This window comes from Saccostrea echinata, unplaced genomic scaffold (assembly GCF_033153115.1).
Source record: "Saccostrea echinata isolate AGI-Se365-2 ecotype Australia unplaced genomic scaffold, CSIRO_AGI_Sech_v1 ptg000037l, whole genome shotgun sequence".
Lineage (NCBI taxonomy): Eukaryota > Metazoa > Mollusca > Bivalvia > Ostreida > Ostreidae > Saccostrea > Saccostrea echinata.
Genome location: NW_026889786.1, coordinates 1212275 through 1238638, shown reverse-complemented (window position 1 = coordinate 1238638; position 26364 = coordinate 1212275). Strand labels below are relative to the sequence as shown.

The 26364-nt window shown below is 33.4% G+C and overlaps 4 protein-coding genes across 4 annotated transcripts; 1 reads left to right on the top strand and 3 right to left on the bottom strand.

Annotated features, from left to right (window-relative positions):
- Nucleotides 1-629: 629 nt before the first annotated feature.
- On the bottom strand, nucleotides 630-2535 carry LOC133200236 (neurocalcin homolog). The gene is made up of 2 exons (XM_061336053.1): nucleotides 2157-2535; nucleotides 630-839 (listed from the first exon to the last, which is right to left on the bottom strand). Exons 1-2 carry the CDS (start codon nucleotides 2532-2534, stop codon nucleotides 657-659), a joined length of 561 nt encoding a protein of 186 aa, XP_061192037.1. The 5' UTR covers nucleotide 2535; the 3' UTR covers nucleotides 630-656.
- Nucleotides 2536-9976: 7441 nt separating this feature from the next.
- Nucleotides 9977-13021, bottom strand: LOC133200235 (neurocalcin homolog). The gene is made up of 3 exons (XM_061336051.1): nucleotides 12878-13021; nucleotides 10799-11191; nucleotides 9977-10498 (listed from the first exon to the last, which is right to left on the bottom strand). The coding sequence occupies exons 2-3, from the start codon at nucleotides 11174-11176 to the stop codon at nucleotides 10316-10318; spliced, it is 561 nt and encodes a 186-aa protein (XP_061192035.1). The 5' UTR covers nucleotides 11177-11191; nucleotides 12878-13021; the 3' UTR covers nucleotides 9977-10315.
- A 3146-nt stretch (nucleotides 13022-16167) lies between these two features.
- LOC133200234 (elongator complex protein 6-like) lies at nucleotides 16168-17650 on the bottom strand. Its single transcript, XM_061336050.1, has 2 exons — nucleotides 16958-17650; nucleotides 16168-16324 (listed from the first exon to the last, which is right to left on the bottom strand). Exons 1-2 carry the CDS (start codon nucleotides 17621-17623, stop codon nucleotides 16205-16207), a joined length of 786 nt encoding a protein of 261 aa, XP_061192034.1. The 5' UTR covers nucleotides 17624-17650; the 3' UTR covers nucleotides 16168-16204.
- Nucleotides 17651-18029: 379 nt separating this feature from the next.
- LOC133200233 (uncharacterized) lies at nucleotides 18030-26191 on the top strand. The gene is made up of 12 exons (XM_061336049.1): nucleotides 18030-18073; nucleotides 19668-19774; nucleotides 20531-20605; nucleotides 20800-20882; nucleotides 21020-21081; nucleotides 21187-21284; nucleotides 22475-22585; nucleotides 22969-23088; nucleotides 23420-23682; nucleotides 24565-24756; nucleotides 24975-25137; nucleotides 25936-26191. Exons 1-12 carry the CDS (start codon nucleotides 18070-18072, stop codon nucleotides 25999-26001), a joined length of 1344 nt encoding a protein of 447 aa, XP_061192033.1. The 5' UTR covers nucleotides 18030-18069; the 3' UTR covers nucleotides 26002-26191.
- The last annotated feature ends 173 nt before the right edge of the window (nucleotides 26192-26364 follow it).

Below are 26364 nucleotides of genomic sequence, written 5' to 3'. Positions count from 1 at the left end.
GTCCAGGTATTGAAAAAGTGGCTTTGTGAAATTGTAATGTTCTTGAATTTTGACGAAAATGGGTGTATTTGAGTGTATTTCAGTAAAGGATTAAAATGTGCGCCCACCCTGCGATCTAGAAAATAAAACATGGATTATAATCTTCTGAAACATTACTTTCATTATGTAATGCAACATTTTAGATCAGAGGTTGGGGTCTATGCAAAATATTGAAGAACGGCTTAAATTTTTGGCCATTTTTGAAGAATTTGTCAGGATTTGGAGATAATGACGCAATTCATGACGACATAATGCATGAACTTGCGAAAAAATTACGTCAATTTTAATAGATATGCAGTCAGCAAGGGTCCAAGTAAAATTTAATGTATTTTCATCTAAAACTGAGCATTTTTTTATTTTTCAGAAATTCACAGGGCCATAAAAGGCCTTAAGTGAACCTTGTTCTTTGCTATTGTTACACCATTTCACATGCCAAATTGTAATGTAATACATTTCTTCTTTGACATGTTGGGAAAAAAAGATGATGTCGCAGGACGTCACGATGGTTATATATTTCAGTCAAGTACCACTATTGCTGAGTAGGGACCTACCATAATACAAATAAAAAATTTCACAATTCAGCATCTGTCAAATTTATGAGGAAAAAGTTCAATTCGTCATTCTGTATCGGAGGCACACGTGAGGATACGCATAATTGAGGAATCGGTCTGGACACCCTTGATAAATTCTGACATGGACAAATTTCCATCTTGGTTCTTGTCCAGTCTCAAAAAGATTTCTCTTGTTTTTTCTTCTGGTGAAAGACCTATGGTTTTGCTGCTTGTCATCTTGTTCATTGCCTACAATTTAGATATTATTATATAGCATTAATTAGCAATAAATACAGTCACGTTTGCATGGCTATGTTTACTTCTTGTACACTGTATACAAAGTGATATTGTTATAAAAAGTTATCACTCCTAAAATATATCAGTGGCATGGCCGTAGGAACCGGGGGGGGGGGCACGGGGGGGCCGTGCCCCCCCCCCAATAATTTTGCCGATATATAGATTACTATAGTAAACATAGATACTATAAGCATGTGCCCCCTCAATAAAACCGCCTGATGACCTTTTTTTTTTTTTTTTTTTTTTTGCTTGTCAGAAAATTTTTGGTAGTGCTCCCTCAACTGTCAACTGAAAAATGTTTGGCTGTGCCCCCCCAAACTGAAATTGCTTCCTACGGGCCTGAGTGGTATGGACATCGACTCACACATCCTCACAACGTCAGGGATCCTGGGTCAACACGCTGCCGTTGGACGTCCAACGGCAACTTGTTGACCCAGGACCCCTGACGTTGTGAGATGCGATTCGCGGTGAACGTTCAGAAATGCGTACACGGAGAAAGATGAAAGATTCCCAGCAACTTTAAGTGAGAGTGGGGTCATTCACACTAAGGAAGGCTAACACATACTTTAGTTTCAATTTAGATCCAATTTTAATAAAGTCTGAACGTAAACTATAGGGGGGATTCAAGGTGGGATAACCCCCTTCCCCTCATGCTACGGTATTGACCAGAACATGAAACGTAGACACAATTTGTTTAAAAAATGCATGTCTTTGATAATGTCAATTAGATGTATATCCTTTCCACTGACAATCTTAAAGAGGTAATTCATCTTTCAAATTAATCTACATGTGCCATTTTAGAGCAAATTTGATACAGGAATGTTTTGTACTGTTAGTTTTACGTCATCACTCAATTTTACATTAGTTGTAATTTCTTTTTAAGATGTCTGCCATTTCAAAGGGATAATTGTTCAGATATCAAATATTGGTACAGAAGAAGAATTTGACCTTTAATACAATAATTTGTGTATGAAAATGTTTCCAAATTAAAATTCAACTCGACTTTCCATTTATAGTATCAACGCGATCGGTGAGAGATTTGTGTTAACCGGATACAGTACATTGTATGTTACTTATCCATTCAAGACATACGAGATACACATATTCAATGACGATCAGTTATGTAATCAATACCTTGAAATAGGTATAATTTATTGATTACCTGTAGATACTATACATGTCATATCAATGCCTAATATACAAGTAAATATTTTAAAATTCTCTAGATTAAGATCGCAATGGAAAACTAGGATTACACCTGTATCCCACCTTTAAGATTTCAGTCATTTCGCTTTCAGTGATGAACCCATCCCTATCCAAGTCGTATATCTTAAAAGCCATCCTTGCTTTGTTTTCCACTGTCCCTCTCGAACTCACACTAAGAGCACACATAAATTCTCGAAAATCTAAAGTTCCATCTCTGTTTTCGTCAAACGCACGAAAGACGTGTTCGGCAAATTTTTCTGCATTTCCATTTGGGAAAAGACTTCTGTATAATTTGCGAAATTCCTCTATGGACAGTTCTCCGCTTGGACATTCTAATCTAAATCCCTTGTACCATTCTAGGATTTCTGCGTTACTGAATTTTGTCTGGGTCTTAAGATCCTCCAAGGTTTCTGGTCTTAGCGTACTACTGTTCTTACCCATCTTCCTAAAAATAATCCGGACAAGCTTACTTCTTTCCTTTTTCATCTTTCTATAATTAGCTGAACATTTGTCAACATCTTCAAAAACCTCCAAAATCTTTATTAAAAAAAAAGACTATCCAAAAATATAAAAAGTATATTTAAAAAAAGGGGTAGTTGTATAATTTAAAAATCGTGAGATGTATTTTCGAATTAGATATTTATTTTTTCTTTAAAATGTGACTTATAAGCCTGGTGTCTTTACTTTAATGACAAGCGGTCTCAATTTATATGGAAGCATCCTTAACCTACCATGTAATTTCTACCAGTCGAACCAACAGCTTTTTGCTCACGTAGTTGTTAGACTTGTATACATCAACATTATATATATTCCAGTCCTCGCCCCTATCTATTGGATATTCCGTATCCCCTTTCCACCCTCTCTTCTTTTTTATTTTAAATGTGAGATAGGGTAACATGAAACATAAACATGTATACTTCTGCAACTTTCCACGTTGAGCTATATTGAAAATTTCATCAGATTAAACAATCCATATCCCATTTTCTGCGATCGTCCTAACGTTTACCTAACTATTTATTTATTCTTATAAGCTAAAGGAACTAAAGGCCCTGGATGAACACGAGAGAATTATTTTTTTCAAAAAAAAAATCTTTTATCAGTGACTTTGTCTGTCGTATGTTTTTGAAAGAGCTAATAACTAATGACAGTAACAGGAATTTTGCTCTAATAAGAACGCTACAGGAACGTCAAAATCTCCTGAGAATTAAATGGGTGAATACATTTACTTTTAGTTGAATTCTTGGTAGAAAACCTTAGACCAACGTAGTTGTAATGTAAGGTATTCTGCATTTTTTAAAAATTTTATTTTATTTTTCAACAAGTGCAGACTGCTCTCCAAATTTCTTAGAAAATTCGTATCAGCAATTTATAACTTTAATTTTCAAACAAAATCTAGTGATATATTTCGTTTTAACAAATGCAACCACTATGAAAACTCAAGCGAAATGCTATCTTTGTTATATCGCGCACCTAAAATACAAATCAGCATCGTCATCAACAGGAGGTCAAAGGGCCTTAAAGATCACCTGAGTATACTGTAAAGGATCCATAGAATGGCAATTTAAAAAGTATATAATAAAACAAGATGAACTGATAGATGAATGCCCCCCCCCCCCCCAAAAAAAAAGAAATGGGAAAATCAGGGATCAACAAAATGTTAAGGCTAATACTAACAAAACCATATACTATTAGAAGACCTATTTATGTCCCTCTGTGATATACTCTCATCTCACACTATCACTACACTAATCAATGTACAAATACAGGTATAAGGTATTTTTGTATCATTTTTATTCATCTATTATTTACATATCTACATGATAAAAAGAACCCTGTCAAGCACCAGAATCATTGACCCAGTGGCCAAAAATGTCACAAATTTGGTCAAAATGCTCTTGTTAATTACAACTTTGTACTCGGTTTACCTCCTAAATGCCTAGAAGCAGCTAGAGAAAAGAGATTTTCAAAGAATTAATGTATTTTCACAATATAATCAATAGAACACCATTACACAAGAGTCTCGGACCCAGGGATCACGAATTTCGCAATTTTGACAGAAGCACCCTTGTTTATTATAACTATGCACTTATTTTGTCTGCTAAATACTCGGGAGCAGAGAGGTTTTTCAAAGAATAAATATATTTTTATGCCCCCGTAATCGAAGATTCGGGGGTATATACTTTTTGACCTATTCGTCCGTCTGTCTGCCTGTCTGTCTGTCTCTCTGTTTGTCTGTTTATCCGCAAAAAACTTTAACATTGCCAAAAACTTTTTATTGGTTAGAGCAATGGATTCCATATTTCACATATTCCAAATATGTAATCCTTGTGACAAGACCTTTCTCTGGGTACCATCTTATTTGACCTTTTGACCTTGTGAGTTTAAACCAGTTTTGCAAAATTTTACCCATCTTTAACCTTGACCATAACTTTTGAACAATTGGTACTAGGACTTTCATACTTTAGGTGTATAATCCTTGTGACAAGACCTTTCTTTAGATACTAACTTTGACCCTTTGACCTTGACCTTGAAGTTGCTACTTTTGAAAATCTTTAACATTGGCCATAACTTATGAACGGTTGGTGCTAGGACTTTCATACTTCACGTATGTAATTACTGTGAAAAGACCTTTCTATGGATACCAACAACTTTGACCCTTTGACCCTGGCCTTGGAGTTTGACCTACTTTTGAAAAATGTTAACCTCGGCCATAACTTCTGAACAGTTGGTGCTAGGGCTTTCATACTTAACATATGTAGTCCTTGTGACAAGGGCTGTGACAAGACCTTTCTTTAGATATTAACAACTTTGATCCTTTGACCTTGATGTAGGAGTTCGTTCTACTTTTGAAAAACTTTAACCTTTGCCATAACTTTTGAACGGTTGGTGCTAGGGTTTTCATATTCCAAATATGTAATCCTTGTGACAATACCTTCCTTTGGATACCAACAACTTTGACCCTTTAACCTTGGCCTTGGAGTTTGACCTACTTTTGAAAAATTTTAACCTCGACCATAACTTTTGAACGGTTAGAGCTAGAGCTTTCATATTTCACAAGTGTATTTCTTTTGAGAAGACCTTTCCTTGGGCACCATTAATTTTGATCATTTAACCTTGACCTTGATGTTTGACTTACTTTTGAAAAACTTCTCCATATCTATTTGATAATTGCTGGTGGGACTTTCATATTTCAAAGGTATATTCCTCGAGACAAGACCTTACTTTGGGTAACAACATATTTGATTTGCATTTGAGAAAGTTTAACCTTCGCTATAAGTTGCCATACGGGGGAATCAGTGTTTGACAAACACATCTTGTTATCATATGATCAATAGAACCCCGCCCTAACACCAGAACCCCTGACCTAGAGGCCATGCAATACGCTTTTAAACTCACAACGATAAACCCAACTTGGGTTTTTTAACATATTTTCTATTTCTTAGTATAAATCTGTATTATGATAAGTCACAAGAAATTTACAGTATGTATTTGTATATATAGAGTATCGTCTTTCGCTTAGAGGGGTTTCTGTGGGTGAAGATTCTTCCTCGGAAAAATATAATACTGACCTCTTTGATATAAATCGTATTGCCCTGTAATCATAGGCCAGGCTTTAATAAACGTAACTGTGTCACTTAGCGTTACAGTTACATGTACTTGGAATTTACATGAGATAGTATGTGTGTTCATCCCACGGGTCGTATACTAGTTATCGTTTCGTTGTACAAATTGACATGGGGAGTACTTTTTCTACCTACATAGTTGAAGTGTAACTTCTCTCTTTTCCAACATCCTCTCATAATACCAATGAAGGATATAGAGTGGGTAGGGGATCTAGCTGTTCTCTTTTACTGTAGCCGTACATTTAGTTTTCCCCCCACAGATACACATGCACATACAGGATTTACGCGCAAAGTCCGAAAAATATGCCAGATTTTTTTCCCCTCTTTATCTTATATACAACACGTAGCGAGTGGACAAACAATTCATGCAATGTTAACTTGAAATCCAATGTACGATGCAATGCATTTTTAATCAATTTTTCACAAAGCAGTTTCGACATTAATAATGAAAGTTCCAGTGATGTTGGTGAATGTTTTTTTTTTTTTTGGGGGGGGGGGGGGGGGAAGAACTAGGTAAAGACATTAATGTTAATGAAACTAATAAGATCCAAATCCTACGGGGAAGATCGTATATTTAATGAACAATGCATATTTAGAGTACATGTATGTTAAAAAAAAGGGGGTGGATAATTCTGATCTATCAGAGGAATCGGTCTTGTTAGCTGAGCAATAGACTTACTTCATGGGCAGAATATAGTAGTGTCGTTACTGATGCTTAATTTGGTTTTAACTTAAAAGTAAAAATGTGGGATAGTGATGGCATTTTTGCACTTCACTTTTTAATTATGACCTCATTTACAAAAGACTTTACTCTGCTTTTATTGATTTTTAAAAAGTTATAGATCTTAACTTCGGCTGAAATTGTCCAAAATTGGAATCCAAGGCAAAATTGTACGTGTGACTTTTTAGCAGTAGTCTCGGTTTAATGCAAGGTGAAGTATTTTCACCCATTTTTATTCAACAAGTATATATATGATTTTGAAATGCATTTTTTTTTTAAAATTCTGGATGTGTACTATGCATTTTAAATCTCATCATTGAATCTTTTTTTTTTCTCCTAATGTACGCAGGTAACATGGTACTTTTTTAACTAAAACTGTTGTTGCTCTTCAATTACTGTTGAATCGGTTAACAAATATTGTAGATCATGGATATTTGTTAATGAGGATAAATCAAAGATTGTTTGTTTTTAGAAAAGGGGAAAGAATTTGAAAAATGATATAGTAATGGGAAAACATTTGAAATTGATGAACAATTTACTTATTAAATGCCCCCATCGATCGAATTGATGAGAGCAATAATTAGACTACTGAGCACATTAGTTAAGCTCTCAACAATTAAATTGTAACGCGCATCGAATCAATAATTGCTCACATTAATGTCGATGCGCGCATCAATTCAGAATGAATGATATCAACGACTACATTGATATCGATGTTAGGTATGTGAGGAGATCTTTAAATATGAATTGATGATATTTTCATATGATTAAAGATGTCTGTATTTATTTAGTATACTAGTATGTTAATGTTTGTATGTATGTATGCATTTATAAAGTATTTCAGTTAGTAGATCCTCCCACAATAAAATGTCTATAGTAAGGGAGGGGAAGGGACTCAATGTTTTAATCATATTTTATACAGGTGAGCAAAACGTGGCTTAGACGCCTCTTTTTTTCTTTTTTTTTTCTTTTGAACAACTGTAATAGAACAAACAAGCAATGTGTATTATGATGACAAAAATAACAGATTCTTAAGAAAAGAATAGATATGAAAAGATTTACATACAGGGAATTTTGAGGACAAGGAATGGTAAAAAATGCAATATTCAACAGGAAATTTTAGACTGGAATTCATGACACATATACAAATATGCAAATTTACATGAGAATAAACCATTTTAATTTGTTCTGGACGTTCATTAGACCGAATAGCTCTAAATTATCTCCCTAGTGATTTTCAGCCTTTGTGACTTAAAAACCCTATAAAATAGTGTATGTCCTCTAATACTCTATAGTTTCAGTGTACCTTAAATGAGAATTCCTGTCTCCATATAAAATTACATCATGTTCGTATGATACTCCACATCACTGATCCTTATCTCTCATTTCCTTACAAAACATGCATAAATTATTTAGTACTTGTGCTTGCATGACCAATTTATAGACTTTGGCCATTGCAATGGATGTGAAAATGCAAAATATGTACTTCTTACATCATTCCCTAAAGCTTTAAGTTTTTAATGTTTATCCACATGGACTTAGTTACAGAATTTATTAAATTCACCTTTCTCGTTTTGAACATTTAAGATTTATATATATACAAATAATTGAAACTTAAGTACATAAAATCAAATACATATTTAATTTATATGTAACCATGCCATTTAATGTTTCAACTTGAAAAGATCAGTGTGGTGCAATATACAACACAGTTTGGCTACTTAAAGAAACCGCAGTAAATTGTCATCTCTTGTTGCAGCCCGGAGGACCGGGCTGCTCTATACATATAAGTTTAAGTGTTGGTATATGGGGATTGAGGTGGGAGAAGTTATTCAGAATTAAAGGTTTTCTAAACATTAAAAAGATTGTTAATCAGAATGTTCTTTCCCTTTATAAATTACGAGATACACAATATATTTACTTCCATAAAGTGAATCTGTAAAAATATATATGTTTTTCATATTTAATATATAAAGTTGCTTATCATTTACTATCGAAAAAACGACAGGTCCCTTTTTTTAGAAGATCGAATTTTACTTATCGCATAAAAACGTAAAAATGTACTTTACACAGTTCGTGTTTTATATTCTTAAAGTGAAAGACATTTTTGAAAATAGGTGATGCATGTGTCTGGTTTCAAATTATATTTTATGCAGCCAACATTTACTTGAGAAATTGATAAAGTTTAAAAGGGTAATCGTTTTTGTTCGATTTTCATCCGACTATAAGTTTTCAAAATATTCTCGACTATTGTCTCCATCATTCAGACGCATGCCTTTTTCACACATATCGAAGCGGTTTGATGATCAAAACTCATTTCCATTGTTTACTTTATTTATTTCCCGGGCGACAATTGATGGTTACATCAATGTTTTCTTGTTTCATAATTGTTAGACGAATATTATCACCGACACAACAATAACTAGCACATCGAATTCAAGATACACCACCGCGAACAATTTAGCGGTTGGGTAAGGAATCAGCTTTCTCTCTCTCCCTCTCAAATGAAATTCAAAATGGTAACAAATTCAGTAAAGTGTGTGCAAAATAGAATGAAGAAAAAAAAAGTCTCTGACGAGACTGTAGCTTTACTGGTCTGCATTTATAACTAAGGAAGAGAGGACTAGGCAACGTCAATAAATAGAATGTAACATGTTTTATTGAAATCGAACTAAAATTGTAGGAGGTGTATCCTTTTGAAGAATTTTAACTACTGTATACTTAGATTGATTGAAACCAGACAAAACCTGTAGGAGAAGCATTTTGAAAGAATTTCGAAGAAATTTCTATTTTTAGTGACCATGGCAACGCCATTTACGAAATCAAAAAATCCATAAATATTTTTTATTTATCTTATATACACTCGGTCTACATGGATACTTTATTGTTTGTTGTTTAACGTCCCTCTCAAGAATTTTTCACTCATATGGAGAAACCACCACACGGCGGTGGAGAGCTGCAAATTTTGAGCTATACTCGGCACTCAGGGCCATTGAGCAGTGAGGGATCTTTTTCTTGCCAACATCTACTGCGACACGGGACCTCGGTTCATACGGTCTCGTACGAAGGACCGGTCTCCACGTCCCACAGTGGGATTCGAACCCGCGACGTAAGGATCATCTCTAGTTAGAGCAGACGCTCTACCACTGCGCCACGCGGGCGACGATACTTTATTGAAATTTGGCCAAAACTGTAGGAGTAGCATTTTGAAAGAATTTCTCAGAATTTTCTATTTTTATTGACCATGACAACACCCGTTCGTAAAAATCAAAAACTGAATAATACTTTTATTGATCAAAGTGTAGTCTACTTGTGTACCAAGTTTTATTGAAATCGGACTAAATCTGTAGGAGGAGTATCGTTTTAAAAAAAAATCTTTTTTAGTAAACATGACAGCATCATTTGTAGTTAGAATAATCTAACTGTGTCTCGGGATAGGCCAAACCGGATCCGTAGGATATTTATCATTTTAACGATAGAACATTCTATCTACATCGTATATCAAAAATCGTAAAAAATGAATTATGTATCTTAGTGTACCCTACTTGTGTACCAAGTTTTATTGCAATTGAACCAAAACTGTTGGAAGGTTAATTAGCATTTTGAAAATTGTTTACATACAAACGGCGAGAGATGGGCACCTTACCATCACAGAAGCCATTGTTTGACCAGCAGAACTAAAAACTACGTTAACACTTTGATTAATGATATACGGCAAATTAAACTTTTTTGCAAATTCAGTGTCAAACTGTATGGTGCATACTATGAAGAAAAGGTCAGCATAGTAATGAATTAAGCTTAGTGTTGGTGGAAGCTTTAAGTACAAAATGTATTCATCGTCATTTATAAATATTAGAAACTGTCAAATAAAAAAACTGTCATCCTGTATTTGAAGCGGAAGTAAGAATGTGCATTATAGAGGAATCGGTCTGAACACCCTTGATGAATTCCGACATGGACAGGTTTCCATCTTGGTTTTTGTCCATTCTTAGAAAGATTTCTTTTGTTTTCTCCTCGGGTGAAAGACCCATATTGAACTCACTTGTCATCTTGTTCATTGCCTACAAAAATGCATGAATTTGTAGAGGTATATTACTTTGCAGGTTAACCCAGGAATAGCAAGTCGTGTTACACAAATCTCGATTTAGTATTATCGAGACTAGCTGCAAAACTGTAGGTCTCTGAGAAATAAAATTGAGATTTCACAGAGAGCCACAGTTTTACAACTACAGTTTATATATATATAAATAAATATAAAATAAATATAATCGCGTAGAAGTCCAGTAGACTTATGATGTGGATAGTTACTTCAAATTATTTTCCGGTAAAGGTTTTGTGCAGAGAGGTTAAACAGATCTCACCCTCAAAATTTCTGTCATTTCACTTTCAGTGATGAACCCATCCTTATCCAAGTCGTAGATCTTAAAAGCCATCATTGCCTTGGTTTCAACTGTCCCTCGGGAAGTCACGCTAAGAGCACACATGAATTCTCTAAAATCTAACATTCCGTCTCGATTTTCATCGAAGGCTCGAAAGACGTGTTCGGCGAATTTTTCTGCATTTCCGGTCGGGAAAAGACCTCGGTATATGTTTCGGAATTCCTCTATAGATAATTCCCCGTTTGGACATTCGAATTTAAATCCCTTGTACCATTCTAATATTTCTGCATCACTGAATTTGGTCTGTGACCTTAGATCGTCCAGTGAGTCTGGCTTTAACTTGCTGCTTTTTTTACCCATCTGTCAGTGATAAGCCTACAATTTTCCAAAACCATTGATTCATTAAAAAGGAAATAAAAAACTGTAACACATTTCAATTAGATTCATGTACATGTATATAACAACTTTCCTCCCTTTTAACAACCTGAGTGTGATTTTCCCGTCCATATTGTTAAAATAGAACTTGATGTTGGCATAGTGAACAATTTAACATATCCTTTGAAGGACGTGGGTGAATTCTATGTTTTTCCCCTGAAAAAATTGAAACACTGGCAAATCTACAGGGGGTTATGATGACTATAAAACATACATATTTGTATACATATATACGTGTATACATTTACTGAAGAGTGTTGGTTATGAATTTTAAAGACCTCCCAAGAATAGGTGGCCAGATGGATTGAGTTTTGATGGACTTCTGACCTTGAAAACTTCACAGACCGGGTCCTAAGCATTGTAATACAGACACTCTTAGTTCGTATATTTGCCATTTATATGGATTTGAGATTTAAGAGAGATGTTCAGAATGATGATCCGTCTGATAAGAAACTGTGCATTAGAAAAAAAACGGCTAGGGACGAACTAATGCTTAATGAACTGCTAGGCTAAGACTTAGAGACGTCAAAGTCTGTGTATCAACTCAGAAGAGTCCAAAATTTGCAGAAATTAGGTATAAGGTACTGTAGTGAATGGTATGCTTTAGCTTTGGCGATCGACATTACACTTGCAATGTAAAAAGTATACGGATGATAGAAAAATATTTCACAATATTTTATCAATATTCTTGGTCCCTTTTAGCCCGCCTAATCAAACGCAAAACAAAACAATACAAATAGAGAAGGAAGCTGTAGAGGATGTCAGGGGAAAAAAGGTCAACAGTAGTGGATCTGTCATCCAAAAGGGGTCCCTAGAAGGGCACTGATCCTGTTGAGAGAAGCAAGTAGATACTGGCCATACAGGCCAACATTCACACAGAGGAAAAAAAACGAGGATTCATTTAAAAAAACATTAGCGTGAATAAAAATTACCAAGAAAATTGAGAAAAAACTAAAGGCGACATATAGTTTGAGTAGAGAGATATTTCAAGCGGAATGTGTGATTGTGTTTTGTAACCAGGTGTTACACGTTAAAACAATAACCAGAATAAGAAATAATAAAAATATATTCAAAGATAAAAGAAAATGTTATTATTTAACATACTTGACGCATGAAATCAGAGGCATGGGTAATGTAATGATCAAAGAAAATGCAAAATTGACTAGATAAATGGATAATGAATAACCCATTTTCCCTCAAAGTTGGCTACTTGGTAAGGTAAAAAAAATTAAAGAAAATGATAGAATTGTAGATTTACACATGGTAAGAATCCTGGGAATGGAGGCGAGATACTGTGTACATTTAATCTGATTGAAACACTCATTTCTCACTAGTAATAGGAATCTGGGGCAGGGACATGGCCAAGCTCGGAGTTACCCAGTAATCATATGAGAATCCCCCCTCCCCGCTGTACATGATTGAAATAATAATAAAATGTTAGTTATTAGTAGGTTAGAGGAAAATCATTATACTAATATATTAATATTGGATCATAAACTCAGATAGAGCGAGAAAAATATTTATCCCGTGAGAACCCCACATAGAGACAGCCACGCTTTACAGTTCTTTAGGATATGAATCCTGTTCTTAACCTTCTTTACATATTAATACATGAACTTTACCTACCTAATAAAATTCTCTAATTTGTCTCACAGAATTCCTGGGATTTGTCTCACCGCCTAGTGCTTGTTCTTGCATGTCCCTTTCATATATTTACAGATTCCAGCGCGTTGCGATGATGTCAAAACACAATACTTCATGTATAATTTACAGAAATTAAAACTCCTCGATTTCGTAGTCAGGCTGGTAGCTTGGAAAAACAGAATCAATGTGAAACCCATGTTTTATTTCGTTTTTCAGTTCATTCCTTTATAGAAAAAATTGTTTATCTTAAAAACGAATAAAATATATTTGCATTTGAAAGGTGTGACAGCAATACCAAATGAAGAACATTCGCGCGTTACTTTAGTAATGTCAAGTCTATAAAGTGTTCGGTTCCATGGTAAAGTGAGATTTATTATTTAGTATCTGATCAGTCGGAGCAAAATAAAATGATTGAACCATTGATTTATTTTTTTTTCTTTTTTGAATGTTTATTATATCGCTTTATAAGTAAATTGATTTTTACCCCCTTTGTTAACCATGAATGTAGCATGACGTGACAAATTATTCATTATCGGTATATTATCATATGCAAAGTCACCATGAGTTACCATTTACACACAATGACGAAAAATTCCCTTGGAAATCGCTCTCCCTCTCTCATAAAATTTTGATAGTTTGGTAGCTCCAAATAGACTGAACTGTCAAGTTGACAGAGAAAAAGGAAAATATAGCGAATTATCATTATTATATTTGTGCTTTCTATAGCTGTTGACACGTTAAGGCAATTAATTAATACCGTATAAAAAAAAACAACACCAAACTATAGATATGCAAAGTGTCCTAAAGATGAATTTCACAGCGGTCTTTAGTTCGGGCATGAAAAAGCGAGATTTTTTACTTAGATTTCATAAAGGATCTTAACGCTAGATGGTACAACTCCATGAAATATTGGGTAGCTTTTTAGAGTTACCTCCCATAAAAGATTTTTTCATCCAGGTAAATTTTCAAGAATCAAAAGAATAATATCTCAAGGTTTTTCACACAAGTAATTAACAACTAACTTTATCATACCTAAAGTAAAACTTTTCATGCAATGAATTGAGAGTATGTTTTTTTTCAAACAATAAAAATCTAATATTGTATTAAAACGCATTAAAAATTGTTTTAATTTAATAAATCTGTCAAAAAGACGTTGCACATCTATTATAATTCTTGTGTATAGAAGATTCTATCTTTAGTAGAGAGCTGGGGAAAGTCGCCAGCATTGCATAATGAAATATAAGGAGATAACGAACAGTATTCAAGCTCAAAAGTCCATTAAACAATACAATATAGGATCAGAGCAAACACGCACCTCCAAACATCAGAGGTGGGAAAAAATCTCCTTTAATTTAATTAATATGTCAAGAGTTGATCTACACTTTTGTATTTTCAGTCTACGGTATCTGATTGGTAAAAAAAACCCTTTTATATAATAGTGTTATAAATTTATCATTTAGATGTTAGCGAATAGTAGATAACTTATATAAATAAAGATAACTTGAATAATGTATGTTTACTTAGTCATGATTTTTTTTTTCTCCTGGGCCACTGGACCTATGTCCTGACAACATTTTGCTACGACATCTTTAATAAGGTTTTTGAGTTTCCTTCGAAAATTTGGCTTTATTATCACATTATCAAAAGTCAAAACCATGTATTTCTTTCTCTCTCTCTGGTGTTTCCCGGACTCGCTTGAGGAGGTTCGTCGCCACACTGAGGTTCACCGTCCATTTTTGTGGTAATAGAATGGACACAAAAACCCCTACTTGCAATTGCTGAGGTCACTTAAAAGCTATGTAAAAATGATATGAATAACCGATTTAATCTTAATCTTTCCGATATTGTTGGTATCAACCAGAGGGAAGTTAGTTGTGCTTTTAAGAGTTACTTCCCATTTTAAGATATTTTGATCAAAGTAATTTTAAAATACTTTTAATGATTCCAACTTTTTTTTATAAAAGAAATAAACGAATAATTATTTACTATATTAATTAAACAAAAACATTTTTAAAAATGTGCATTTTCTTCAAAATTAATTCAAAATTTAAAATTTAGGTAAAAATCATTAAAAATTATTTGAAACTGATTTATTTATATTCAAAAAATCACATCTTCCGTCGCATCCTTATATAGTGTAGATTCATTCTTTTGAATGATGCCGGGGTAAGACCCCGGCATGAAATGCGAAGTGGAAGACAATTTGGTAAAGCGTGATCAATCGTTCATCTTACGTAAGTCGAACCGTACAATCGAAAATACGTAGATCTTACATGTTTGAAAGATTTTTTTTTTTACTTCTGCAGAGCAATTGCTTGGGATTTTTTTACTCATATTCTCCAAATTAAATAAATGACATAGGCCTAGACGATTTGCTGCCCAAGAAACACTGAGTTACTCATGCTGTAGGAAATTTGGAATAAAAACTATACTCAATACATATACCATGTATACTTCTTCCAGTTGTAATAAATAAATTTTCAATATAATTTTTTCATTACTCTTTATAATTTTAAATTTATTACATAATATTGGTGACATGAACAATTTTTTTTTTCAAATTCATTATCAGTATCATAGTTAATCTTGAAGGCTGAAATGCTCAAGAGATAACTTGGCATATTTACTTTTCATTTACTATACAAGGTAGTGGTGCAGAGATGACCCACCCCACTATCCTATGTAAACTTTCTAACCTTGATTATGAATTACTACCTTATAGGCCTATACCTATTTACCTACATACATGTACCTGGGATTTCAAATTATGCAAGTTATATATCATACACAGGGTTGTCCCTAAGACCGCAAGGGTAGAAAATTTCCCTGCCAATAAAGACGTAATCCCCCGGTTATTTTAGTATTCCCCCTAAACTCCCCATTAGGGTAGAAACCCCAGACCCCCTTCTACTTTTTTTTTTTTACATCCCCTTCTATATTAATTCTTAGGGACAACCCTGAATATATACAAATAGTATGTCTAGAAATAACCAATTTTTATGGCTAATGAATTGTGAAGATGTTGATGTGCTGTGTAAATTGTGTGAATTTAGAAGTCATATGTAGTGAGACAAATTCAAAGTCACACGTTGATATTGACTTTCATTTACATGTACTTTTTAAAATTCACTACTGTACTTATCAATATGAAAGTTCAAGCAAACTTTGATATACATGTATAAGAGCAATCCAACAAGGTATGATTTAAAATGAAAGTGATAAATCCATCAAACTTTACCCTCTAAAACAGGATTATAAAATATAAAGAATAATTAAATGTTTATTAAGTTTTTATTGATATTTTTTAATTCAACCAAGGACAGCTTTGGACATTCCAGAGGCAAAGAAATTCACAGATTTCTCATTAACTTTAAACTGCATGCTTTTTGAGTTTTTCTTTCTGATACAATTTCTTCTTTTGACTTCAATCTAAAAAAGAGTAGCATACATGTTAATCTACTGTGTTGAAAAAGAGGGAGATTCAGACCTCAAAAGGGGTAGCATTGTGCACAACATATTACATTTTATCAATTTTGAGAAGATATATATCTAAATAAGGCCTCAATTGACCACTACAATAATTAAAATCAAATATCAACTGCAATGAAGTAGACAAAAACATCATTTACAAAAATATTTTTCTGGCTTACCACTATAGCTCTGAGTGGCTGTTTTATCCTTTTGAAGAGTGATCTTATTGATATAGCCTTGAAGCTATAATTGTCAATGTTCATTTAGTTGATGTATCTACTTCTAAAATCCATATTCCTATCTCTTTACAGGTCCTCATCCACAACCCAATAGGTATTTGTAACAGGTTTTTAGGCCTGTCGTTTCACGGTTGTATACAGAAGCAATAAATTTTATAAAGCAAGCACCCCCCTCATCTCTATAACTTAAACCCTAGAGCCTGCACTCTCCATGCAGGTTTTCTCCCAAAGGAGCTATTGGGCTCATGGAAATCAGCCCAGCTATATATTCCACTGTCTGACTTCCTACAAGCATTTCAAAATACTTAATCAGATTTAATTGTTTTGCAGCAAAAAAAAAATTATCTTTTACCTTGCCATGTACATCTTTACAATATCCACTCTCAAGACCAGACACATGAACATCTAGGTTGCTCAAGTGCAAAAGTCTCTTCCAAACAAGATTTGCTTCTTCATCAGCAGAATCTTCTCCTGTACTGATAAACATAACTAGAGTCCCCCTGCAATCTGACTCTGGTGCTGAAATAAGCTGACAAAGATACTGAATAAATGCACTAATTTCTTTAACATGGTAGCCTATGTTGAGTAAAACATTCAAGTTATCGACAATCACAACAGGTGGATCCCCCCGTTTATTCTGTAGTTCTAAATAACTAGCTTTGATCATCTCATAGACTCCCTGCAGAGAATCAAAACTGTTCACACAATCTAAACTGTCACTACGTATATCCAGCAATCGATTCCCAAAAGCCTTCAACACGTCGCAGTACTTCAGTTGAGATGACTCTATTTTTTGTGTTAAATTAATTCCAAGCTTTTGACAAACTGATTTTTGGTGACCAAAGGACTGTGTGAGTGACACAAAGCAAACATGTCTATCGATATTGCTGCTGAGAAAAAACGATAGGAAGTGATGAAGCAGAAATGTTCCATCAGCGGATGAATCCGATAAAGTTATCACATCTCCATATAACTTGTCATCCTTTGAAATATCTAACACATTGTTCACTTCTTCCATTTTTTTTCTACTTTCACTTTTCAAAACAATATCGAACCCGAACTGTAATAAAAAAAATATTTATTTCTCTGTTTAAAGGATGCAGCAGTATATTTAATATTGGTGGATAATTTTCAAAAAGTTTAATTAAATTCACTTTAAATAACTTCAATAGATATAAATACTTTTTGTTTTCAATTTAATGGGGAACGCACTCTTTAATTTTGTACGATCGCGGTGAATAGGACAACCCTTTCTTCAAATTAATGACAAAACGGAATGAATAGTATGTTAAGAATAAACGGAGACAAAGGTAAAAAAAAATATGCTTAACTGAAATTTTAAAACAAATATCTTTTGTTTCTATACCAAATATACGAAAGCTTGATTTTGAAATAAATAGATTTTATTTTTCGTTTTCTTAAAAAAGTAAGCCTTGCGAGCGCGTACTTTGAAAAGAAATAGATATGGGTAAGTAAAAAATCTTTATTTTACCATACTGCAGGTGATTCAGACTATTTTAGAAGGGTTATTTTTATATGTTTAACATTTATTTTTCTGAAATTAGTTTAACAAGAAAAAGAGTTTGCCATCGGGGCCTTCTGGGAGGCGTTTTCTTTTGTAAACAACTTTATCAGGTCCAGTTCAAAGATTATTTCTACCTACGTAGCTATTAATAGCTACTTAGGTATTTAAACCTACCCAAAGAAGCTATTTTTACTTACTTTTTGCATTACTTGCATTTTGTTGCCAAATGGCCGAACGGCGCAACATGGTGAGTACCACATTTCTTGATACAGTCACACTGATAATGAATACGACAAAATTTTGGCCAAAGAATGATTACTTTGTAAAGTAACAATTTTGCATTAATTACTATGCGAAATTGTTAATTTATGAAGTTTTGAATTCGTGCATTTTGAAATCTCAAGAGACCTGAATCGAAATGTGGAGTGATATTTTCTTTTAAGCGATATTGGTGAGAACTGGAAGCATTGTACTATTGATACGTTGTGAGTTTGACATTTAATTCGATTTGCAAGTATCGAAAATTGAGTTTAGTTGGGATGGTGAAATTTCCACTTTTCATAATGGCGCCAGTTCTGATGTTTTCCTGGCATGTAAAATATCAAAATCGTGAAAAACGCCTGGAAAGCATCAGATATTTCGGACTAAATGACATTATAGATACAGTATAAATGGATTCCCAGAATATCGTACCTTAATTCTGATATCTTATTTCATTTCACATTTTTGTTAAGTTTAAGATAATGTCCTGCTACTGTTATATAGAAATGGGTAATAAGAAAAGGTCCAGTACAATCACTACATTAAGCTAGGTAGCTATATGCATATAAAAATTGCTCTTCAAGTTGAATCTCCTTGCGAAACTTTGAACTAAAAGTTCTTAAAGATTTGGGACTATATAAAACAATGGATTTGTGACCACACAATTACTTCTTGAATGAAATTATAAAGGAGGTCAATTAAGAAATAATTGATTGGTAATAATTCAGCACAATGTAAAGCAATCATAAATATCCATGCCTTTAAGCACACAAAATTGTGTACAGTTATCCAAACAATAGAAATACATCTTTTGCTTAAAAGTATTCAAAAGCTGTACTCTAGACTTCATATATTATCAGTAGTTGACACCTAAAATACATGTGTTATTGGTTGATTGTCACATAAATGTGATGTACATGGCTTTAAATGTGATTGGTCGAGAGATAAGAATAAATAATCAGGATTTGTAAATTTCCCAAAAGACTTGACTGCAGTCAGCCCTTAAAAACTGAATGAAGTTTGTCAGGAGTCCCCAGACCACAAGTGGACTCGGAATGGCTACAAATGGACTCAGAACCCCCTAACAATGTGAGGAGGGGGGGGGGTGAGGGGATTACAACACCCATATGTTCCATATGGACTTAGATATAGATACAATTTTTTATTTTGAATATCATTTTACCCATTTGAGTGATTGTTAAGAGTTGCCTTGGACAATGTAAATTATCATGCATTAATATAAAAATGAATAAGTCTGTATATTTTCATATTGTAGATAAAACTCAATATTCCTTTCCACTGCTCCCAGCTGACCAACTTGTACAGGATCTTAACATCATAGCTGATTTACCACTGGAGGAGAAGGACTTCAAACAACCAAATGTAAGTTCAGTGAAAGAAATATTCATATCAACATGGACAATCTATTATACTCAGATATTTTTTTTTTTAGATCTACACATAAATGCTGAAACTTATTCATATTTTATAGTGTAAATATTTGTATTGGGTTGATACAAAAAGTTTACACAGAACTTTTTATTAGAAAGAAAGATTTTTTTTTTATCTGAGTGGAATTCAAACTGTAGACCTTCCATGGAATATAAAAATTTGCTTTCCTGTACATTAAAGGAATGCCCTATCACATGATGTCTAAATACCAGCATAAAAATAGTTATAGTACTGATAATAAACAAACAATATAGACAAATTTATTTAAATTACTGACAGTCATTCCAAACTCTGTGTAATACTCAGGCTGAGCAGAGTGTAATACTCAGGCTGAGCAGGGTGTAATACTCAGACTGAGCAGGGTGTGAATCTGACAACTTTTATAAATGAAAGGAAAAAAATACAATTTGAACATTTATGTATTTTGCACTTGGTGAAAACCAACTTTATTCATCTTTGAGAAATATTTGTGATTTTTGTGACCTTTTTTACTCATGAATATTAAGCACTGCAAACAATTTCTAAGTATTTATGTTGAATGTTCCTCAGTTGTGAAAATTAATAGCCAGAAATGGATTTCAAATCCAAATTATGAATAAAAAGTGTTGCTGAAAAGAATTGGGTTACTATATTACTAACCAAAAAAAGAAATTGCTGCAGTTGAATATATTTTTTAATTTTTGACAGAGCCAGAGATGGCAGAAGATTTATTGTCGTTTGGTGGAGGTTTTATCGGGAGTGTCTTTTGAGAGTATTATACAGGTAATGACCCTCAGCAAAAAGTCTTAACAATATAAATGTTCTTGTATAAAAATCAAGAGTCAGATTTGAATCTTCATCAGGGCTTTTTTAAAATTCTGTTTATTGCTATATTGTTTGATGCTTTTGTAGCAGAATAAAATAAGTTGTAAAGCAATGTAGTGAAATTGAAAAAGTTGATTGATTTTGTTCTGTAGCAAGTTTTGTATGTCAAAGATGAGATGGAGTTTCCAGAATTGTATGAAGAAGCCACTGAAATTGTCCTACTTTCCCTTACATTGTATGTATGCCTTGATATAAACAAATGTTTATAATCTCTTTCAAACTTGAATGGTGTTCATAGTATTTTGTGTAATTTTTGATGTAGTAGATCTTTGTCTTGCTTTCATCTACTTTTGTTTTCTTTGAATTTAATAGAAAAAGAATGTTGTCATCTTGTGGAATTGCTGATTTTTCTCTGAAGGATGTCAAAGAACCATGTAAGGATCTTCTAACTATAATCATTCTGAAGTGGACATTTGTATCTCATTAATAGAAAAATTAAATGTATACACAAGTGATTTATATATCTCATCATGTTTTAGCTCCAAACAGAGTTCTAAAGATCATGTGTGCTATTGCCAATTTTATAAAGTTTCAACAAGGAAGGATTCAGGTGTACCAGGACTTGAAGGAAGAAAATGTGAGTGACAGGAACAAGACAATGGATTTAACTATAAATTGTCACTTGTGAAAAACTTCATGATGTTTTATAATATAAATTATTTACTGAAACCACAGCCAGATTGTCCTCTGTATACAGGTACTTGTTTATGTACATGTATTAACAACTTCACATTTTATTATGCCCCGCCATGGATATGGCCGGGGCATATAGTGTTTGTCATGTCCATCTTCCGTCCTTCTGTCCTTCGATCCTTCTGTCCTTCCGTCACACTTTGCGTTTAGCTCTGTTCAAAGCTCTGTTTCAAAGAAACTATTCAAGATATTTTTATCAAACTTCATATGCTGATAGATATTGATGAGAGCTATGCAACTGCATCAACATTTTTTGACCTTGACCTTTCATTTGACCTTGACCTCACTTTTCTTAAAATAGTGTTTAGCTCAGTTTTAAAGATACCATTTAAGATAGGATAATCAAACTTCATATGTTGATACATACTGATGTAAGCTATTCAACTGCATCAACATTTTTTGACCTTGACCTTTCCTTTGACCTTGACCTCACTTTTCTTAAATTAGTGTTTAGCTCAATTTAAAGATACCATTCAAGATAGTGTTATCAAACTTCATATGCTGATACATACTGATGAGAGCTATTCAACTGCATCAATATTTTTTGGCCTTGACCTTTCCTTTGACCTTGACCTCACTTTTCTTAAATAAGTGTTTAGCTCAGTTTTAAAGATACCATTCAAGATAGTGTTATCAAAATTCATATGCTGATACATACTGATGAGAGCTATTCAACTGCATCAACATTTTTTGACCCTGACCTTTCCTTTGACCTTGACCTCACTTTTCTTAAATAAGTGTTTAGCTCAGTTTTAAAGATACCATTCAAGATAGTGTTATCAAAATTCAAATGCTGATACATACTGATGAGAGCTATTCAACTGCATCAACATTTTTTGACCTTGACCTTTCCTTTGACCTTGACCTCACTTTTCTTAAATTAGTGTCAAACTTCATATGCTGATACATACTGATGTAAGCTATTCAACTACATCAATATTTTTTGACCTTGACTTTTCCTTTGACCTTGACCTCACTTTTCTCAATTTGTGTTAAAATGTTGCATTACTAATATACCCTCGGTGGGGCATTCATGTCCTATGGACATATTTCTAGTTCTTTTTATTATTCCAGGACAGATTTCGAGATCAGTTTGATCACATGATCCAGAAACGAGACAGACTCAAGGCAAAGATTCAGGAATTGAAAGCTGAAAAACCAAAGAATGACCCAGAATTTGCCAAGGTAGGCACATGTAACTTGTACACATGTAAGCATATTTGTATTTAGTGCAGTGCACTTTATTAAACTTCTTTAACCTGTTGAGCATAAATGCAGCAAGGGTCAGTGGTACATTTTGTCCATAATAATTGACTTTAAAAATCAACTGTTCTTTGCATATATATGTAAAAGCAAAATCAGAGATATTTGTTACTATCTTATATTTCAAATAAGGTTTCTTGCAACACATTAGCATTTTGAAATACAAATACTCAGAGGCATTGCTTTGAAATGTTCATTGTACTCTTTTTAACTTACTGATAAATACAAAGATGATGCATGTGTTGAATTCTACTTCATGAGATGTAAATGTGTTTGAATCTTAATTCACTTGTGTTTTGTAATAGATCCAAGAACAGTTGGATATTCTGAATGACGGATTACAGGAACGACTCAGGAAACAATCTGTGAAACAGAAGGCTGCCACGGAGGTCAAGGCCAGACTGGCGGAGAAAATTGCCAATAGGGTACGGCTTATTTTAGTTTTATGGTTTTATCTGCATTTAGATGCATAACACTTCCATAAAGTATGAAAGTAAATGATATAATTCAGTTTTGAAATGGCAAAATTCAAACAAAGTTCTTTGATTTATTTTAGATGAGTAGTTTTAAAGAATATTTTGAAACATCACTACCATTAACTACAGTAATTTGATATGAATTTTGCTTCAAGAGCTGGAAATGAATAAACAGCTCAATTGATTTTAAAATTGCAAATAAATGACTGGATTGAATTGACATATTCAACAGATTAATTATTGTATAGAAAAAAAGTTACAAGGTTTTTTGAAATTTTAGGACAAAGTTAAGTTGGCAATCACACAAGCTGAGGAGGAGGGGCAGAAGCTTAGTCAGAAAATTGTCCAGTCCCCCGAAAAAGTTATGGAGGAACAGGATATGATGAAGGTACATCTGGTGGAGTTACGAGGGAATCTGGAGAGGAAGAGACAACAGCTGGAGGCCAAGAGACAACAAGTGGAGGAGTTTAAGGTCTCCATCTCCAACAATGAAAAAGCTACCAAACTGTTACACAACATAAAAGTGGATGTGGACGCAGCAATGTAAGCTCAAGTATCCAGGATAACGAGCAATGTTTTACCCTCATCCATATCTTTATAAAGGGGTTTTTACATCTTTATATCTTATTTAATGAAAGTAACAAAATCTTGGAATGTATGTAGAATTATTAAAGAGTAGGGATGACAATTGAATACTGAATTGCCAGTAGGTTAACTGCAACATGTTCTGACCAATTGACTGGTTAATTGTATCTAATTATACATATTCTAAGACATATTGATAAATTTTATTTTCCTAAGAAAGCTCTATCCATTTACAAAAAAAGAATTGATAAACAATCAGTAGTATTTGCTTATGTTTAATTAAAACTTTTATGAGTTTATTTCCATCCCCCCCCCCCCCCCCCCAAAAAAAATAATTAGACTAATAATAATAAGCTGGACGAAGATGCGGTGGTTTATCAATAATTAACACTTTACGAACTGACTAATTTCCCCAGCACTCTCAACTCGGAGCCGTGAATATCTCCAAATTGACTTAATTAGACGTGAAAATCTAATGTATCCATGTTCAGATTTTTTAAAAATAGAATAAACTTTTAATAAATTTGCCTACAAATATAGACTTATTGTAATCATTTTTGACTAACCGATTACAAATTTTGTAACCAATTACCATCATTCCAACTGAGTAGCCAGTTATCAATTGCCATTTTTATTTTAAAAAAAGATATGTTTGAAGTTTTTATGGACCTGAAATAATGGAGGGAAAGGGGGAAGAAATGAAGGGAAATGGGGAAGCTGGTTTGGTAAAACAAGATAAACGTATACTTATTATTCTGCTGTTTACATCCATATTCAAAAACCCTTAGTAACAAAACTTATTTAGAAATGAAAACTAAATATAAGAAAACTGTTTTGTAGATCCAAGGCCAATGATATCAAGGCATACAGAGAGAAGACAGTGGACAAGAAAGATTCCATGAGAGATCTGAGGAAGAAGATTGAGATAGTGGAGGAGAATATTTCAAACAGACAAGAAAAACTCTACAAACTAGCCCTCCAGCAGCAAAACAAGAACAAGGGAATGCAAGAAACTTTGAATCAACTTCAAGAGTAGGTCTACTTTATTTTTTGGGGGGGGGGGGGGGCGTAAAAATCAACCACTTTTTGATTTTTATTCAGTTAAAAAAGTATTTTGTGGTCTTTCGTGATTTATCTGACTTTGATACATGTACTTTTGTTGAAATTGTAATTAAGGGTCAGATCATATACAGCATATACACGATAATATTTATTTCGTTTGAGTCATTTTCATAATTTCTATTCTATAGGCAACGTTTGTTAATGATGCAACACTTCAGTGATAAGGAGAAAGGTTTAAGGGAGTTGGAGGAGCAAAAACAACATCTTTTGAATGTTTTACAAGAAAGGCAGCGAGCACATGCAGAAAAAGCTAATGGCATTATGGGACTTTACTCAGAGCTTGTTGGAGCAGTAAGTCACCATTGTACAGTTTCAAAGCCATCTGAAATTTTTAGGTCACCTCTATCACTCAGGTGACCTATTTCTATCCATTTTTGTTGTAAACTTTTAAACATTTTCAGATTCTTCTCTGGAACTGCTAAACAAATTTTTAACCAATTTTAGCATATAGTATCGATGGTTGAAGGGGAAAAAATTGTGAATGTCATGGTTCCTGTTACTGTAAACAACTTATTTCCACTGGGTAAAAATTCGTGGAATATGTGTAGAAAATTACTTGATTTCTTAGATTTATGCCTTAAGAAAATATGTGACCACGTACATGTATATAGCATAAATTAATACCATGTGGAAAAAAAGTACTTCTGCAGTATTTCCCTTTGTTATTCACCTATGATAATTAATTACTGCAAGTAATGTAATTGACAGGTCAATTGAAGAAAAGAATTATATAAGAATTTTTAATTTTTAATTAATAGCTTTTAATGGAACTTGTAAATAATAAATAAAGAGACAAATATAACTTATATTTGGACATAATGTTACTCAAAGACCAAGAGAGGTAATTTGAGAGGGATTGTGCTGGGGTTACCATTTGTTTACTTTTTTGTGCTCAAGCACTGTTGTGAAATCTGGAAAGTTACAAATGGGAGTGTAAGAGCACTGGCTAATACAAACCCCCCCCCCCCTTAATCAGTGTTAAAAGCATTTTTCCCCCACGTCTATGGAAAGTTTGAATTTTGTACCAAACTAAATTATATTGATTTATTGATTGAAAATCCAATTCAAAGAATTTGTTTGTTTTTACAGGTGGATAAATATCACACTAAAATTGGAGTAGGCTGGAACAAAGTGCGAGATGCTTTCAATGACTGACAATTATGAACAAAGATGTACATGTTTAACTCCGCAAAGTACATGCTTTTGTGATTTTGAACCAGAGATACTTGACAGAAATGTGAATATTTCACTACACTACATGTACTAGTAAATTAGACTCATTGTTTAAAGAGAAACTGTTTGCTAGTTTTCCAATTTTTAATAACACTTTTTTTTAGTATAATACATGTATTAAAATTTTAATGAAACAGATTTTTGTTTTTATTATGATGGTAGATAGCACTAGAATTCATGAACCAGTTAAACTTTAACTTGCGCATAAAATAATATACTCTTGTGTAGATATCTAATATCTGATTGGTAAAGAGTATTTGATAAAGTGCCTTTACCCTGTATGAA